Source organism: Drosophila biarmipes, chromosome 2L (assembly GCF_025231255.1).
Source record: "Drosophila biarmipes strain raj3 chromosome 2L, RU_DBia_V1.1, whole genome shotgun sequence".
Classification (NCBI taxonomy): domain Eukaryota; kingdom Metazoa; phylum Arthropoda; class Insecta; order Diptera; family Drosophilidae; genus Drosophila; species Drosophila biarmipes.
In genome coordinates this window covers 18,630,777-18,649,838 of record NC_066612.1, presented here as the reverse complement: position 1 = coordinate 18,649,838, position 19,062 = coordinate 18,630,777, and the positions used below count along the sequence as shown (strand labels likewise).

Sequence of the window (19,062 nt, the reverse complement as noted above, 5' to 3'; positions counted from 1 at the left end):
CCTAGCTTGTCCATAAGAACTCCAACGCGTATTTAAAGAATTTTCGGCTCTATAATTTTTATAACTTATGTACGTACAAAAAGTTTATCGAAAAGCTTTTTAAAGCCGGAAGAAGGCGGTTCTGAACGAAGGGACTCTATTTTATGCCAGTCCCTACACTTTTTGAAAACAAAACTAAACTACAAAACCGTTTGACAATGTTTAAAGCAAAATTATTTGAAATATTGTCAGGAAATATTGAAAATCTACGCAATGTGGCGCAGTGGCAAGGTGGGTAATCTTGGGAACAGTCGCTTTGTTGCTTTCTTATCGCAACCTCCCTTGCACTCCTCTTCCGTTTACAAATTTTGTTTATGATACTTTAATTTTATAACAAAAAATTGATGGTTAAAATGCTATGCTTGATGCTATTTTCTCGAAAAGATCAAACCACGGGTGTTAGGCATAAGGCAAATTTTGATTAAAATCAAAAAATTCAGTTTTGTTCTCAAAGAATTGGTTAGTTAAAAATGAAAAGTCATTAAAATACAAATATTTTTTGAATTCAAATTGCTTAAGTAGTAATATTCGACCATCGGTTAAATTGGGATTTTTAAGAGTTTCTAATTTTATTCGCCCAAACGAATCATGAAGTATATGTATCTGACTTCTTTCAGATCACTATGAACTCGGACGATCTGGAGGACACTCATTTGTGCATCAAGTGCAATGCCACGATACTCGGACTCGAAAAGTACATCGAGCACCGGAAGCGGAACTGTCTCATGACGGAGAAACCAGTTGTGACCCCCACAACAGGCGGACCGCCAACCACCTCCACTCCCACCCAAGGGTCCCCGACGATCATCAGTAGCAGTAACTTGGATCACACTTACGATGGCTTCCATTTCACAGAACCCGAAGCTCCAAGTAGCTACCTCCGCAAAACTACAGCCAGCCATGGAGGAAAGGCCTCCAAGTCCCTGACCTATGATCTGCCCTATGAACTTGGGGCTGATCTGTTCTTTTCCTCACTGCAATTGCAGAGTGTGTCGTCGGGTGGAAAAACGGGCTCTGTGCCCCGCCAGGAGAGAAGCAAAGAGGAGGCCTGGCCAGCGCCCAGATGCGATCCTCTGCTGAAAGCACTGAGGGAACAGGATGAGGCGGTGTTCAAGCCCCTCAACTTTGATCACGACTCCCCGGAGGCCAGTGAAGACGAGGAGGATGAGGAGGAGCACGATGACTTTGATGCAGAGGAGGATGAGGAGGAGTACGATGTGCGACGTCACTCTCCGCCCACTGTGCCCGCCACCCACACGGGTGGCAAGTGGAAACCGGAGCACCGACCGCAGCTCAGACATACACATATAGAACGCGTCTCACCCAGCTGGGATGAGCCTCCGGAGGAGACCTACACCCATCCCCCAGCGGATCATACGAAGGGCAAATGGGTTCCGGGTAGCAAACAGTTGGAGTACCGAGAAAACATTGATCTAACCAAACTGGACCAGCCCGGTGCCAGCTATTGGTGCAACATCTGCTGCAGGCGACTTAAGAGTCGCCTCAACTACGAGCAACACTTGAGGAGTGGCTACCATGTGAAAAGGGCCGATGCGGAGTGTCATCTGGAGCAGGCTACCCTGGGCAGGGAACTCACCTTGAGCAAGGATTTTGCAGTGGAAAAGTGTGAGGACAAGAAGGAATCAAAGTCCTCGAAACGACCGCGACGAGCCAATCTCCTGCGATGCGATCTGTGCCGGCACACGATGGCCAGGCACTTGATGGGCAAGCATTTGATTTCCCATTATCATTACCGAAGGCTTCAGCAGCAGAATCGGTTGAAGAAGCAATCTTGTCTGCAGGAAATCCTCCTCCACATGGGCAGCATAGTGAGGCAATCGCCTTTCCAGTGCCTGCCCTGCAGGTACTACTTCAACACGGAAGAGGCTTTTCTGCACCACTGGCAATCCCGGGAGCACCTGGAGGTCACTCAAAATCTAGGGGGCACCTTTTGGTGCGGCTACTGCCAGTACGAGTGTCAAACCAATGAAATAATGTGGCTCCATTTGCTGCATCCCTCCCACAAGGAAGTGGTTTTGGCCCTCAACAGATCGGTTCCCATTTGTATAGCCCAAAGAAGGCGTCTTCAGTGCTCCAGTTGTGGCATGGGATTCTTGTACAACTTCCAACTACGGCGGCACTTCAGCTCGGAACATCCAGGTCTTACGCCCTCAGGGAGCGCAACCGATGAGTACCAGAGTAGGTTCCGATGTGGGCTATGTGGTGCTCCTCAGAAATCCCGTTTGGCTCTGCAGCGACATGAGAAACATAAGCACCATGTGGTCAAGTATTACTGTGCCATCTGTCGACTGGAATTCGACTCGCCCTTAGAGGCGCGACGTCATCGCAGCCTGATGCAACATAAACTTAAGGCCAAGCCTAAAAAGTTGAACTCACAGCCGGAAAAGGAAATAGAACACATGCTAAGGGAAGTCCTAGAGGAGGCAGCTCCTAATCCTCCCGCCAAAAGGACAAAAGTTGTCAGCTTAAAATGCTTGAGCTGCCGTAAAATCTTCGACTCACCCCAGATTCTAGCACAACATAGAGCTGAAGTTCATTCGGCGGATAATCATTTGTGTCTGAGCTGCGGAACCAGCTTTCAATCTGCTCAAGCTTTGGGAAGGCACACCAGGAGCTGTCAGCCTCTGGCCAGCACCAGCACCTCATCCACTGATAATCCATCTGTATCCCAAAGTAAGCCCAGCTACTCCTGTGATCAATGTATCTTCCAATCTCAGTACGAGTCCGATCTGGTTTACCATCGCATTTTCCACACACGATCCGAAACAATTGGAAAGAACGAGCTTTTGCAGTGCCCATTGTGTCCCAAGAGTTTTAAAAAGCACTCTCTTCGAGCTCATTTAAGAAACCACACAGATGAAAAGATTTTTGAGTGCACCGAGTGTCTTCTGAAGTTCGCCAGAAAACACAATCTAAAGAACCACATGGCCACCATGCATGCTGGAAAGGAAGATCAGGAGAAGGCCAAAGTGGCCAAGGCGAAGTCTGAAGATCAACCGAGACCCAAGTATCAGTGTGGAACCTGTGGGAAAATCCTGGCCAAAAAGTAAGTATGAAAAGCATTGTTTTTCATTAAATCTCAGTGAAAGCCCTTTGCCGAATCCTTTACCCCACCCGAGTGTAATTTGAAAACCCCAAACAAAGACCGCTAATTGGAAACTCGGAAAAGCCCCAGGCCTTCGCCTTGCTGCCACGGAAGTGCTGCCTTGCCTTATGGAAATGTCATGCAACTTATTGTAGTCCCCGAAAATCGTCCGCAAATAGTTTGGCATTATAAAAGTCTCAAATAAACAACAAGAAAGCCAAAAAAAGGCGGTTAGGGAATTCCTGCAAATGAAAAGCATGCGAGCGCATGGATTGTGTGTTGCATTAATTAAAAATTCCAAGCTGCAGTATGTGAGAATAAGTAACCGAAAATAATACAACAAAATATAACTCATTAAGTGCTGGCCATTCCGGGCAAAAAACGCGAGGACACCCCCAAAATGTATGTGGACTGCAGCCACAAAGTATGCAATGCACTCGCAAATCAAGCCTGCGGCCATTCCACCGAAAACTGCAATTTTCCCGTTCCAGAAAATAAACATTTTTAGGGATAAACAAAGATGCAAGCTGAAAATTCCACATCCCTCAGGGACCCCACATTATTAGAATGACCATTTCTAAAGTGTCTTTTCAGTAAAAAGTTTTCGGTTCTGTTGAGTTGGTAAATTGGCTTTCTATTTATTCTTATATTGTATATCATCATCATTGAGCAACTAAGCAACTGAATCTATGACAAGCATTTAGAATCATTTATCCCAGATAAGGGCCAAATCCTTAATTTTGAGAAGAACAGAGAAATATTCTTATTGAAAATGTAATAATGTATTTTAAAGGGAAAATTAAAAAAATGGTGTTTTAAGCATTTTTACTATGCAATTTTAATGATTATTTTAATTGTTTTGCAACTGAAGTGATCTGAAAATTTAACACTTTTAAATAAATGGGTTTTTTAAATGTTAAGAAGTATTTTAGTCAATTTCTCATTGTGATCTCTAAAATCTTCCCAAATCAGCAACTTGAACTTAAGTCAAAAGAAGACTTATGTCAAATGGTATCTGTATATATGAATTATATATATTATATGCTATATATTGAAGAATAGGAAACGACCATGCCATCCATGCAGAAAACACCATGCAGATAACACGTATTTCCCTCTCACTCAATATATATTCCCCCAGACATATCATCTCTGAGAAACCCATTAGCACTGGCAGATCTAAATCGCAACGTCCAATTCCGCTGCTCCTCATAACTACTCATAACTTGCGAACTTTTTTCCACTTCACGTTCGCCTCCGCCAACTAATTCCTTAAGCAAACATTAAGTTGAATTGCAATCGGGACCGAGATGGAAACGGGGACCGAGACTCGTCGCTGGGGCAGAGAATTTTCCACTTTTCAAGTGATTATTTGAAAAATTTATTAAAATGCTCATTTGAAGTTATTGTTGTGCCCGCTTGATGTAGATACTTTGCTTTTACGACTAACGAGACCAAGTGGCCAGCAAAGCTGCCGAGGAGTGTGGAGTGGAGTATCTGAGCTCTGGAAAACTTTCAGTACTCAGGCTCGGTCCCAGGACGAAGGAGAGGAGGCAACGGGGACGCCGAGGACGACGACATCGTCAGTCATGTCAACAGCGAAGCGCTACACACGCTTCCGGAATTCCAGACTCCAGCTAACTCAACTTTTACGGTCGCTTCTTTCAGCCGGCATCTCCGGGAGATGGAAGTGCTAGAGGTGGGAAAATGACCAGGCTGTCAGACCTTACTGAAAGAACTCTTGAATTGACTTAATTAAACCCCTACTTAATTAATAAAACGGTATATCTTTAAGTGACTTTAATTAAATACATCCAATTCAATTATATTAAGAACCATTATGGATTAGAGAAAAAGGATCTAGAAACTAAGGATCTGTTATTTTATAACTGGTAATTGAAATTGAGAGCTGGATGAAAACTGTATTACATTTTTCCGAACTATCTTTAACTATTTGGAAACAGTATAAAGCAATAAGAGCTTATTTTCCCTTGCTCACACTCTCACCTTCAAACTGATCACGGCTCTGAAAAATTCGCGAAAAGTAGACTGAAACTGTTTGAATACACATTATAAAAAATTTTATTTCTTAATCTGGGTAACTTAGAGATAGGATTAGAAAATAGAGCATAGAGCTTTACACTTTTATAGTGTGAGATCAAAGTGTTCATCTTAGGATTATTCATAAAAAGAACAGGGCTCAGAACACAATCTTTCCACCTAGAGCTTCCGCCGTGTCACGCTTCCATCGCCGACTGAAGTCCTTTGGGTCCTTCGGAGTGGGTCCTCCGCCTGCAGGAGGCAGCAGATGAAGTTCGAGGCGTCCGCTGACGACGTCGTCGCCATCGCAGCGTCGGGCAATTCACTTTTATTGAAATGGCGTGCAATGTTCTGTTGGCTGCCTCCGCCAGTCGGATTCGGATTCGGATTTGGATTCGGTTTCATCTCCTGTCTCCCGCCAGCCTGCTCTGGCCACTGTGTTTTCCCACCCGTCTGCACTTTCCCGCCGGCCCCCTTTTCCGCTGTTGTTTTTCTTGGGCTGGACCGTTCGCCTCTTCCTCTCGGTTTATTTTTGTATTTTTTTGTATTCTGTATTTTAAGTCATTCCTATGGTGCATCATTCGTTTGCCGGCAGTTGATTCTGTTGATGGCACAAAGTGCAGTGCAATTCATTTTAATGGTCGCCGCCGTCCTCCAGTGATCTCAACGAACCATGGCCACGACCACGACCACTCCTCCACCCCCAGCTTCCATCACTTGAGAGTCAATTTCACAAACTTGATTTTCCATTTCCAATGACGCCGGCCCGCTCCATCGGAGGATTTAGGGATTCCGCTGCCACATTGCATTCATTCATTTTTATGAATCTGCGAAATTGAGTCGGACATTGTTCGGTTTGTGGTCGGCTGGCACTGGAACGTGTTGTTCGAATCCTCGGTCTTATGTCTCAGTCCCAATCACCCATCTCACTGCCGGTCCTGGCTTGTTGTTGATGGCCATTGGCAAGTGTTTTGAGCTGGCTTTTTCTGTTGCCGGCATGTTTGGCTTGCCTTTTTTCGCTCTCCTATTTTGTCGGACTGGTTGTCTGCCATTTCATCTTATGAGCGACATGTCAGAGTGCTGAGACTCTCATCAAGTGGTGATTTTAGATAGCAAATAGGTGTCATAACTAGGGTTGTTTGGGCTGCTCCTATACATTTATTCAATAGTAAGGATTTATATACATCCACTTTCTTATTGAGATATAGTTTTAATGAAGCCTTATACAAATGTATAATTATGTCCCCTTCTAAAGCGCAAGGGGCTAGGATTATAATTATCTAAACTTGTTGGTTCTTAAATTTTTAAGGATCAAATTTTATCCAAACATATTTAAGTTATGGCATTCTTTTTAAAAATTAATTAGAAATGAAACGAGCTTGTATTGAATTTCAAATAAATTGCAACACTGGGAGTATATATATCCAATCTGATACCTATATAGGAATTGAAATAAAAATAAATACCCGGCATCTATGTTCCAGCAATCAATGGTACAAATAAAATGTTGAAATTGATCTAGTCTTATCGCCTTTCTTAACAATGCGTAAAAATTACAAAACCACTTCGAGTAATATAATATATTATAAGCAAGATCACGTTCCCATGCAAAGTGTCTCTCGGCTTTCCCGCAATTACCGCCTTCATTACCTGCAATCCGCACATCCATATATGGTTATATCCATACGCGTGGGCGTCGCATCCAAATGCCATTGCCCGTGCCATCAGGCTAATCCAAATAGACGGGCGAGTTGCACATTAAAAACTTCAAGTTAAGACCCGGCCAGGCATTAATAACGGCGACAAAGCCAAACAAAGTCAAGAAAGTACGTACACGTATCGCTAAAAGGGGTTAAAAGCGGGTTTTGGTGGCTGGGGGCTGGGGGAGTTGGCTGTTAGACAAGTGCAAGGGTGACATTTAACGGTAATTTCCTGCAACGATTTTTGTTTCGCTCAAGTTTGCCAGATAAGCGGCAAGGAGTCGTCGAAATGAGGGAATAGAAAGGAAGGTATATCCCAGGCACTTCCCTAATTACACATGGTATATAAATGTTGGCCCGCCCCCGCGCGGACGGTGAGGTGGCGGTGCAACAACTAATTTCACATGCAGCACGGGCCAAGGCATCAAAATCCGGCTAATGTCGCGCCGCCGAAGAACAACTCCCAACTTCAGTGGGCCAGGACATGAGACAAGGACAAGACAAGACTTACGTACCAATTACACGAGCGTAGCCAGGGGGGTGTTCGCCAGTGATGCCAAATATATTTGAATTCGAAAGTAATCTGGTGTAAAAAACATTAAAAAATTAATTTTTTAGCTGTACGTCTTTTTTTAAATGTTTTATTTTAGCCAAAGTCAAATATATAGTATTGATAATCACTGATTGTTGCACGGGAACTTGAACCCAAGTTTAAAGTTTCGTTTGAATACTAGGTTATTTGTTTTTAGGTAATTTTCAAAGTCATTTATAGAAGCTTGTCTACTTATTAAACAGATCTTTAAAACAATATCAACTAAAGAAACCTTCTTGTCGGTTCTAAGTAACTTAACACTTTTCAGATATTGTTAATTTCTATAAGACTTTGAACGGTATTCGAAGAATTTGTACATGAGTTTAAAAATGTGTTTCCGTTGATATCAAAATCTTATAAAATCGAAATCTGTGATTAGAAATTTATTAATATTTAAAAGGTCTTTGTGAGAGTAATATAATCTTTTAAGTTAAAATACAGTAGGAATATTTTAAGGGAATTTTTTACGTCACCGTAAGATCTTTTGTTCAAAAGGAGTTGTAACTGATTTTGAAAACTAGAGCCACATAGCTTGTTCTACCAACCTAAAACTGTGAATCATTTTTACCAATTTTTGGATACTGATGGATCTTGTGATTTTTGGGAAAGGGTTCACTGGACAGCTCTGGTGTGTGGCCGTATCCTGGTGACTGACACCGGAAGCCGCCTGCGAGGGAGGCTGGTGCGACTTGACTAACGCCCCGCGGCACAGAAGTTTGCGCCCAAAAGACAAGGCAAGACAAGAAAGACGCTGTCATAAATATTTATGCGAGTTTGGGGAACAACAATGCGAGCGCACCAGGGCAAACATTCAGCTGCTCCAAACTACACATGCGATTGTCTAAGACAGCCACAGACAGGAGTCCTTCTTGGGGCTGAGATCCCCATCCCCCAAGCACCACCCACCAGCCCTCCAGCCCTCCACCCTGCATCCTTGTGCAGCTGACAATGAGCAGCAGGATACATTTTGCACCTGCCGCACCCGCGACATGTTTGCTCAGCGTTTTCGGTGGCCAAGGGAGGGGCATCCGAGGGAGGAGCATCCGCATCCGCATCCGCCGAGGGTTCGTCGAGCATCCCTCTAATGGATGGCGTGCAAAAGTTGACACAACACCCGGACAGAACCAACAGCTTCGTCCTGGCCTGCAGCTGCTGCATTTCGGCCCCCCCCTTTCGGGGAGATGGTGTTGATGACAGCTCAACCTTACGCCCATCCCAAGCCACCCCCACCAGAGGAGCAGCGTTGAAAAGGGCAAAGTTTTCATCGCAAGGCGTTTTCGTCAACTAATCGGCTACGAAGCTGCCGCCAGGAGACGCCAGGATGTGCCTTCCTATCGCATTGAAGGGATCCTTGAGAATTCTCCACGCGTTTCGCCTTTGAACAGCTTCTGGAAATTAAAACCGACTTTGTGTGTGACTTGGAAATATGGTTAATATCCTCTTTCGTATGTCCACTCCTGAATGTACGTGGAACTTTATTCTTCTTTACAAACTTAATCTTTCGTACAAAACTGTGGATTTTAGTTATATTTGGTATATCCCATCCAATGATATCACATTGAGTTTGTAATGAATACTCAGTTTACTTATCAAACTTTATCCTTATTAAAAAATACATTGGTATAACTTATTTAAGCAGTTTTTATAAGAACGAAACTGTTGTGTAGTAATTCCGTAGATACACTCATTAAATAGACCTGAATGGTTCCCGCTAGTATCCAGCTTTCTTGTCTTGCACTGAAACACTGAGATTTCCTTTCAAAAATGAGCGGCAATTGAATTATTCCGAGAACAATAACCTGTTTCAAATTAGCCCGAGTCTGGTGCAATTTAATTTAGGTAGCACTGTTGCCTGATCCGGAGCCATGAACATTTCTCCCAGCTTTTCTCAGGGCCGAGAGACAAACGTATTAGCGAGACAGACGGTTATGGCTGGAGGAACTCAGGAACTTGCTGGAGAAGACGAAGTCTGGAAAATGCATTTGAGGAAATAAAAGTTAATGTTGGAGGTGAAAATACAACTGGGAGCTGGGAAAACGAACCAAGCGAGAGATAATTTTGTTGTTCGCCGTTGGTACTTTCGTTACTTTTGTTGCATCTAATTCGCTGTGCTTTCTTTCAGTTTCAGCATTATGTTGCTGTTCCTGTTGTCCCGATTCCACTGTTGTTGTTGGTGGCGCTGCCATTATCCTGGGCAACAGGAGCAGCAGAAACAAGAACAATTTACGGCAAACTCCTGCAGGTAAAATGGCATCCTTTTGTCAAGTCCTGCAATGCCTTCAAGGAGTATCGCTCCCCTTCCGCCACAGCTTTTCCTCCTCGTCATCCTGTTTTGTCATTGTCGTTGCTATTCAAACTCCATACAAAGTGACATTTCACATATCAACGACGCCCCTTGTCCCTGATCCCCTCCGCCCCCCGACCCTCTTCGCCTCCTACTCCGCGATGGCATCATTAGAAATGCATGACAATGTTGTCTTACCCCCATTCGGCAGACTGGCCACGCCCCATAGCCCTTAATGCCCACCCACACCCCCCAATCCGTGGCTCGGCGTTTGTCTCGTAACAGGAATTTAGATTAAAGATTGAAACTTTGTTAATGTCGCGCATTATTAAGAAGAATCTTCTCCTCCCTGAATGCCAATGAGCTAAGCAAATTAAGAGTGCTTAGTGGGAGGAAGGAGTGGTTGAGATTTGAAGACCTATAATTTAAATAAGGTTTATTTTTTAATACACGAATATGTATACTGATTCATTATAAAAGTGGTAACTGCACTCTGAAAAGATAAAAAAGAAATAATTCTTATAATAGGAAGTGTGAAAATAGTAGGAAGCGACATATGTTGTTGAAACTACATACTAAGGGTTTAGGGTTTTCTCATCCTCATATTAAACTAAAAGTAGGTTTTAAGTGTTAGGAGCTGTTTTCTCGCCTTAGGTTGAGAAAGGAAATGTTTAAATCAAAAAAGCGGCATTGGCAGTGATGTCCATTGAGCATAATATGAGAATAAGACTGAGAGGCTATTTCAATACAAAACTTTCCCAAAGAAACAATTTTAATGTAACAATTATTACCAATGAGTATAGATCTGCATGTTCATCATTTTTCCTATTACTATAAGTGCAAATTGGTAAACATGCGGAACTTTATTCTTTAAACTCCTATGATATATGTAGGGAAATCTCTGCAGCTTCAAAGAAAATTACCGAATAAATCAATGGCACAGCCACTTCAATTGACAACTAGTGCTGTCCCAGCTCATTTAAATCCCGATGTTGCTCCATTACCAAAAACGCTCTGGGAAGCAGGCCAAAATCGGGGGACTCTCAGCTGCTTCTATTAATTAGCATCCGTAATTGATGTGCAGAAAAGTTTGGCCTACGAGGGTTTGCATTTGCATTTCGCCGGTCCTTTTGACTGAGCTGCGGCCGGACAAACGTGGACTTGGCCTGGAACTGGTCTGGCTGGATTTGGGACTTGGACTTGGATTTGGATGTGAGCGTGGACGTGCCTCGTGTCTTGGCCGTCCATGAAACGTGACTTTGGTGCGAATTACTTTTGCCTTGATTTAATGTAATTAAAAAATTTACCAATTCCTAGAAAAAAACACTGAAGTGAGGGGTTTTAAAAATGTGACAGGCTTTTTTGGTCATGGTCCACATCGGGGTGCTTGAGTTTTAATTTTTTCCTTCCAACTTTTTCAGGTATTCCCTGAAACTACACGAGTCGAGCCACTCGAAGGAGGTGGAGCGGCGATATCGCTGCCATTTTCCGGACTGTTCGTATGCAGGTGTGACTCCGGAAGGCCTCAAAGCCCACCTGATCTCCCACGCGCAGGGGAGCCACAAGTGTGAGCAGGACAACTGCACCTATGTGGGAAAGAGCGAGCAGCACCTGAAGCGGTAAGTTATAGTAATTGGGTATTTTTATACTTTGATCATTCCAGTCTGATTTTATTCGCTTGGGATCTTAAAAGACTATTTTTTCAGTTCGTGGAAAAAGGTCTCTAAGAAAGACATCACAGATATGTATACACTTTCACCTAAAAGTCCATTTAAGGCTTAAATAACAACATAAGTAATTACCAAAATATAAAATACAAAACAAAAACATTTAAAAAGTCCAAAACATTTTCTTCCTTATAATATCCTATTCAAAACAATTATTTTGAACAGGGATCTGGCATGTGTTTTTATATTACTTAGTTTTGTTTTGCTAAAATGGTAAGCTCTTAATTATTATTATTATCCGAATATATATGTATGATATATGTATGATATTCAATGACATCCTTCCATATAATAGTTTAAAATTCTACTTTATTTTCCTGTCTTCTCTTTATTTATCATGATTTCGCAAGGCTAAATCATTTTGTATCTATATTATCTAATTTAACTTATTATTGGATATGTATTTTATATGCCACGAGCTCCCCAATAACTTGGCAATTCATTATTCCCACTGAATTCTCCACCAATGTGGACGCATTATACTCGAATGCGGCGAGGGCGAGGTCTCCCAGGTGCCTTACAATTTGGTCGGTCTATTACTAATCTGCAAAATGCTAATCAGGACCTACAAAGAAAGAAAAGAAACGGAAAAAGACTAGTCCAAGACAATTGCAGGTAACAAAATAAACGAGCGACATTTTCTCCACGAATTTGAATTTCTTGCAAGAAAAAAGAAATGGGGAATAAAAAAAGTGCAACAAGAGCAAAAATGTCATCCATAATTGCAGGCTTTGAACGGCAATTGCATAAATTGATGAAAGCAACAAGAAGCCCAGGGTTTCTTCGGCAGGCGAACGGGTGCTCGTGGGGATAAGTTGGAGGAGGACAGTCGCCAGAGTCGCCGTTCGATCCCGCAAAATCGTGACTTATCGATCGTCTTTGATATGCGCATTGAATTCTTGTAATATTTCTGCTGCCCCCCATCCGCATCCGATTCTCCCAGATCCCGACGATCAGTTCAGGGCCAAATTGCCGGCAATATGGTAGTGCCACCGTTGGTCAGCCACTGTGCAGCTGTCCGCCCCAAGAAAAAGGGAAACAAAACGAGAAGGAGCTGCAGACTCGGTTGTAAGTGGACGTGGACGTGGACGTGGATGTGAATGTGGATGTGGATGTGGATGTGAATGTGGATGTAGATGTGGACGTGGATGTAGACGTGGATGTGGGAGCGAGCATGGATGTGGATGTAAATGTGGATGTGGATGAGGTTGAGGAGGATCGTCGTCGATCGCTTTGATGGGGACGGCATTTGGCTTCTTTTGTACTCCGCCGTTGGTGGATGGTTGTTTGGTCTGCTCGCTGCTGATTTGAATGCTGGAGCAGTGGGATGGATAATGGTTAATACCCCAGGTCACCTCAACCTTTGGCTGATAGTATTTTGCCTTTTAGGGAGGGGTAAAATTACCGGCAACTAAACACACTTTTCATATTAATAAGTTGTAATAAAACTTATAATTGTAGTTAATCATTGAAATCCCATAACATTTAAAGAAATCGACATATTTGATACACTCATAAAAAAAGCGTCCTTGACTCAAGAAAATCGCCGTTGATTTAAGAAAATATTCTATGATTTTCATCCGCGACGCGCCTTTATCTAAAATAAATAATTCTCTTAAAATTATGAGTAGCCATTTGTGGAAAGATTGACAAATTATTCTAAATAAGCGGTAGAAAACCTAAAATTAAGAAAACAAAGTTTTTTTTTTTTACATTTGAGGAATTTTATTGGTTTTGTATAAGAATTTTAGGTTGCAACTGGATAAAAATGTTTTTAATTTTAATGGGAATAGTCTATACATTTGTATATTTACCTTAATTAATTAAAGATTTATTTTAAATAAATATTCTTCGATTATTAATTGACCCGACGTCTCTACCTGTTAGACCTTGATGATGGATGCAAAATTTTCCTTAAAATAAAGATATAAAAGCTTAAATAAGATATAATAGATACAAAAAATGTATTGCGAAATGTTGTACATTTTTCTATAGCCAAAAAAGTATTTTTTATTTAAGAATTCCTAAGAATTTATTAATTCTTTCTGAGTCTATGATAAATTTTATGCATGGACGAATGATGATTTTATATTAAAATGTTCAAAGTCAAGTTTTGTATAACTCTTAATGTTCTTAAAGGTAATATAAAAAGTGTTCTCAATTTTTAATTATCTAATTTAATAATCAATTCTTGAAAAAAATACATAGCATTTGAATATCTGCCTCAAAAATATGTAAGATTTCAATATTGTTTTTAAAAAATGTTCGTGATCTTCGGCAAATTTTGATTAAGCGCATCGATATCTACACATATATAAAATAGTTAGAAGATTGTTTTTTATGGTGGGCTTTAAAAAAAACCTCAATTTTATATGTTCCTATCGGCGTGCGATAATCCTTGCTTCATTTTTAAGATACCCTGGCTTATGTCTCCTGGTAATGAATTCTCTCACAGAACGCAACGTAAATCAGAAGGAAAACAAAAGACTTGGCCTCATTAAAAATACGCAAAGTTGGCTTCAGCCGAAAATCAGGGCTTGTATAAATCTTGCCCAGAAATCCGGGCTCTGAGACAGAGTGCTGTTGTGATGCGCTTAACTCACAGCCGAGATCTTCAATTAGCTATCAAAAGGCAGCGCTGCTGATCCAGGAATTTCAAAGCGCAGCCAAAAAGGCGTTCGCCTGGCAGTCGAGGGTCGATTCGCGCATCGCGATTCGCGAGCTTGTCGGCATTCGACACACAGAGATATATGTACGGGGTACCCACTGTATATGTGGAGAGGGGCCGGGCGGAATGGGGGTGGAAAACCTCCTACAACTGGCGGGACGGTCTTGAAGCTCCATTACTTGCCGCTAATTAAGCCTACCGAGTCGCGCATGAGTCGCGTCTGTTTGGGTCTTCAGTCTTCAGTTCCTTCAGTCGAAGCTTGAGATTTCACACAGATTCCGATTCGGCGGCCCGAGCCCACAAAAACATTGGCAATTAATTGTGAGTCCTCGGTTTGGACAGTAGCTGATAAGTGGAGTGGACAACACACACACACCGACTCGCGAGGAGACTCCTTCAGTTGGCTTTTGGGGGACCAGCTCCAGGAGCATTGGGCATAATTGAAGGCGCGTAACTGAAATCGTGTGAGTGAGGCGACCTCCCTCTTCCTGGCGAGGCATATTGCTTTATTTTAGGGGCTTGAAATAGGTTAAAAAGGTACATTTAAAAAAAGAAATTGATCATTTTACCTTTTAGCCCTATAATTTTGTCATTAATTTTTTAAATATATTACATTAAATCTTTCAAAAGGAGAGAACGCGAATTTTTTAGAACAATATAGGAAGAGTAAATAAAAAGAAGCAAATACCGACCTGATCTTAACATTGCATAGAATTATTCACACATTCTTTAAAAAATGAAAACTCGAATTCTTTCGATTTTCCAATCCTAATTTTAACACAAATATTAAAATTATTTAAATGGGTTTTAACACAATAAACTAATTTACTTCGTTTTCAATCACCCATAAAAAGTCCTAAGCTTGGAGATCCCCTCCCAAAAGTAGCTCACTGGCCGGTCGTGCAGACCAGACCCTCCGATTGCCCAGTATTGGCTTCCCGCTCTTAACCCAAAAACTGATCGCCATCTAAGCCCAGCCCGGATTGGCTGAGCCCGGTTTGCCTCCTTCTCTGGCCCAAAGGCAATTGGCAATTGCCAACTTACTCGTATTTTGATTTCGAGCGTGCGATTCGAATGCGAAATTAGCAATTAGTTCTGACTGCGGTGGCGGGACAAGCCGCCACTGGAATTTACCGCCTAATCAAGCGTTGAGATTTTAAATATGGCTTCGCTCAGGCTTCCTTTCCTCTGTTTCTCCCTGTCCCGCAGGCACCTCAAGTCGGCCCATTCCGGCAAGGAGGAGGGCGGTGCGGAGTGGTTCTCGTGCGACCAGTGCGAGTTCAGGGCCCGCATCAAGGGCCACCTCCGCCGGCACTCGCTGCGCCACTCCGGACAGAAGCCCCACCAGTGTCCCCACTGCGACTTCCAGTGCAGCACGATCGACAACCTGCGCAAGCACATCATCAAGACGGGCAAGCACCCCGGCAAGTTCATCTACGAGTGCTCCGAGTGCTCCGACCAGGCGGGCGGCGAGCTCTTCAAGAGCAACAGCTTCAAGGAGTACCAGAAGCACTTGGAGACTCACAAGGCGGTGTGAGCCTTTTCACAACCATTTGATTTCTTTAAAATGTAAGTTTAAAATAGTGGGCTTTATTTTAAATAAATTGTATGATTACACACTTTATTTGAAGCGTTGGATATTTCTAACCCTCTAGTTTTAAGTTCAAAACTTTAAATACTTAAAAAACCTAGGCAAAGAAAAAAAAAATTATACAAGAAGTTACAGATGAACTTGGACAGTTTAAAAAAAAGCGTTCAAGTTTAAACACAATTTTTTTGTTTGCTTCTAAGAGAACCACTCAAAGGTCAAAAATAATACAATTAGTCAACGTGAGCTGTAAAATATTTATATAAAAATATAAATAATTTCTTTTGATATCTTGGTCAATTAATTTTAATAAAAAGTAGATTTTTTAATAAATAATGTGTGATTTATTATCATTAAGTTTGCAATTTACAAACTAACTTTCTTTTTTCTTTTAGAAAGCTGAAAACTAACAATAGACTGGATTGGCCAATTTCAAGAAAATAGTCCAAAAATGTTGGTTGGATTATCATAAAAATTATATATTGATATATTTCAGTGTTTCTTCAAATCACTTTTTCAACACGCCTCCCAAAATGTTTAAATATTTTTTATCCATTACTTGTAACAAATTTATTATTAATATACAATCCAAAGTTACAAAAAATCTTTTTCAAAATTCTTTTATTTTTCTCAGCTTTTCAATGTGTGAAATCAATGTCGGAAGCGTGAATTGTATATGTTTCATGTATTTAATGTGGTTCTACTGTAGCTGTGGCAAACGAGCCGCTTACTGTTCAGTTCGATCGCTATCGAACTTTGCAGAAGAGGTTTTGAAAGAGCCTTCAAAGATTAACAGAAATTACAGCTAGGGGTGGAAATGAAGTTCTCGCAGCACAATAGGTAGAATGCAAATGGAAATTGTTTAATGATGCGCCGGCCACCAAATCCCCATTCAACGCAGTGCCTTCCGCACCAGAAGCGTCCTCTTATAAGGCGTCGGAAATCGAGGTGCCGAATCCGAAGGTTTGCTTGATGCTATGCCAGTAGTACCGGTACCAGTTTGTCTTCATCGCATCGTATTCGGAGGCGGGAATCCCGGTCTGCTTGAGCGTCATCATTGTGCTGGAGGACTGCAAGGAGAAAGTGGCGCTTAGTTCACATGTTCAGTTGTTTTATGTAGTTACCAATGTTTAGGAATAACAATGAACGCATAGTGGTTAATGAGAGTATTGCCTACATATTCTGTTAGTACTGATGGAAACTGCATGTTACTGCCACTTACGGCTACCTTTACAAAAGTTAAATTAAACTTTTAACATACTAAAAAAAACTAAGAAATGCAATAATTTTTCATTATACCCACAACATAGTATGAGTCAAACATTATAAACTACATATTTTTTGTCTTAAAGAGAGCCACACGGACCCTAACGTTTTTAAGTCAATTTTAAAAGTAATTTTTATGCATTTATAAAATGCTTTAATTGTACTTTATATTGTTGATTACTCTTAGACACCTAAAATTTAGGCAAAGTTAATCAAAACCTCCAATAAATTGATACATGTTTTAAAAACAACAGAACAGTTGTTACAGTTTGTAACAAGCTTACTCTTATTTTTCTAATTCTAAAAATTATAGGAGGAAAAAGTTCTGAACAAGAATTTAAATGAAAATTCTCGTTTCTTGAAGTAGCAAGAAATAAGTTTAAGTGTAAATACACTGGTCTAAATAAAAAAAAATGTATATGTATTTGTTCTAGATTTTATGTTGTTTTCCGTTGTCCTGGTAACTTACAGTTTCCTCCAGCTCGATGACAACATTTGAGAAGTGACCAGATGACCAGTTTTTCAGACGCCAGCTCTGCTGGATCTTCTTTTCAGGCACGAGCTCCTCGAACTTTCCCAGTACATTGCCGCCGTACAAAACGAACCTGAAATGGGGGCGAAAGTTGAATTATTTAAATCAGTAAAGGCAACACTTTTCCACTAAAGCTACGATTGGAATGACAAGTATTACAGCTCGTTGGTATCCCAAAAGTGGATCAATAGATCTATTCGATGGTGAAGTGGAAAAGGGGAAATGGGATACTCACTCTCCCCCGCGCACAGCATCGACCTTGGCGGGGGCCCTCGTGAAGGCGGTGACCATCTCCGCTTTGGTCAGGGCGTTGTACAAGTCGTTGGCGCTGCAGACAAACTCCTCGGTCATCGAAAGGGTGCGCACGTCTAGCTTGCAGCCGACGCTGGAGCTGTTGGTCTTGGGCGCCGCCACCGCGGTGTTTGAGGCGGCCTTCTGGGCGGCATTCCGGACGTTGTTGGCATCCTTGGCATTCGCCACCGGATTGCCCGCCCCCTCTTCGCCCTTCTTTGGTAGGATCAGGTTTTTGGAGTACTCCTCCTTCAGCTCGCGTATGTAGGCGCCCAGCTGCTGGCGCACGCGGTCGCGGCCCACATTGTACATGAACTGCTTGAGGGTCTCCGACTCGTCGTTGGACTCATCGATGGTCACCGTGATCTCCACGTCCGCCAGGTCGTTCTCCTCGGACAGATTGGGAATGGTCAGCTTGCCCTTGTGGCTGAGCTTGCTGTTCTTGAGCAGCTTCCCCGACCACTTGAGCACCAGCTCCCAGTCGTAGAAGAAGATGAGCTTGCCCTTGCGATTGTTGACGGTGGCCTCGCCGGTGCACTTGTCCACGGAGTCCACGGAGCATTCGATGTCGCTGTGGCCTGCGTTTCGAAGGGGATTACTTTTAGGTTAGAATGGATGGCTGGCTGGCTGGGCAGGTGTTTGCCGGGTACTCGCCTATCTTGAAGTCCTGGAAGAGCTGGTGCAGGCGGTCCTTGGACCAGGGCGTGGCGTTCTTCTCCGTCCAGTGCCAGTTGTTCACGTTGGTGGCGTCGGGACGCTCCTCCACAATCCAGCGCGGATCTCCTTCTCCCCACTTGGCCATCGCTTTATCTTACAGGGGTTAACTGGCTGTGTTTGTATGAAGGTTTAAAGGCAAGGGTGCAATCCTGTTCCGGCAGTGCTAGTTCTAGCAGATTTCGACAATTCACGCTGGACAGCGATAGGAATTTTCTAGAATTCTGCGGTTCAAATAGGGATGTAAAAAATTATCGATGCCAGGGCACACACAGATGTTGCCAGCGTTGCCACCTGGGGACTGCTTCATGTTCCGCTGGGATAAGGTAATTGTGTGTGAGGTTCTCCTTTCTCGATGGTTTTCTGACAGAAGATATGTTGAGAAAACAAGTGATTATTCGTATATTACTTTGTTTTGTGGTAATTGCCAGTAATTGAGTTGTTGACTTTTGGTATTATTTTTGGTATTTCACGTTCGCGGTTCTTGAACATATGTTTGCAGAGCTGCCACATGA

General features: G+C 42.3%; 2 protein-coding genes across 3 annotated transcripts in view; one reads left to right on the top strand and one right to left on the bottom strand.

Annotated features, from left to right (window-relative positions):
- Positions 1–16,188, top strand: part of LOC108034364 (zinc finger protein 160) — a 36,585-nt gene extending 20,397 nt beyond the window's left edge. Inside the window, exons 1-5 of one of the 2 annotated variants that reach the window (XM_017109254.3) lie at positions 164–270; positions 657–3,106; positions 11,183–11,380; positions 15,366–15,725; positions 16,140–16,188. In XM_017109254.3, coding sequence (XP_016964743.3) covers positions 253–270; positions 657–3,106; positions 11,183–11,380; positions 15,366–15,693 — 2,994 coding nt within the window. In that variant the 5' untranslated portion in view covers positions 164–252 and the 3' untranslated portion in view covers positions 15,694–15,725; positions 16,140–16,188. Of the gene's footprint in view, positions 1–163; positions 271–656; positions 3,107–11,182; positions 11,381–15,365; positions 15,726–16,139 lie in introns of those variants that run through there. The other variant, XM_050885688.1, reaches the window with a different exon arrangement.
- Positions 16,189–16,348: 160 nt separating this feature from the next.
- Positions 16,349–18,897, bottom strand: LOC108034218 (activator of 90 kDa heat shock protein ATPase homolog 1). Its single transcript, XM_017109059.3, has 4 exons — positions 18,488–18,897; positions 17,778–18,411; positions 17,480–17,615; positions 16,349–16,814 (listed from the first exon to the last, which is right to left on the bottom strand). The coding sequence occupies exons 1-4, from the start codon at positions 18,633–18,635 to the stop codon at positions 16,671–16,673; spliced, it is 1,062 nt and encodes a 353-aa protein (XP_016964548.1). The 5' UTR covers positions 18,636–18,897; the 3' UTR covers positions 16,349–16,670.
- Between the last annotated feature and the right edge of the window lie 165 nt (positions 18,898–19,062).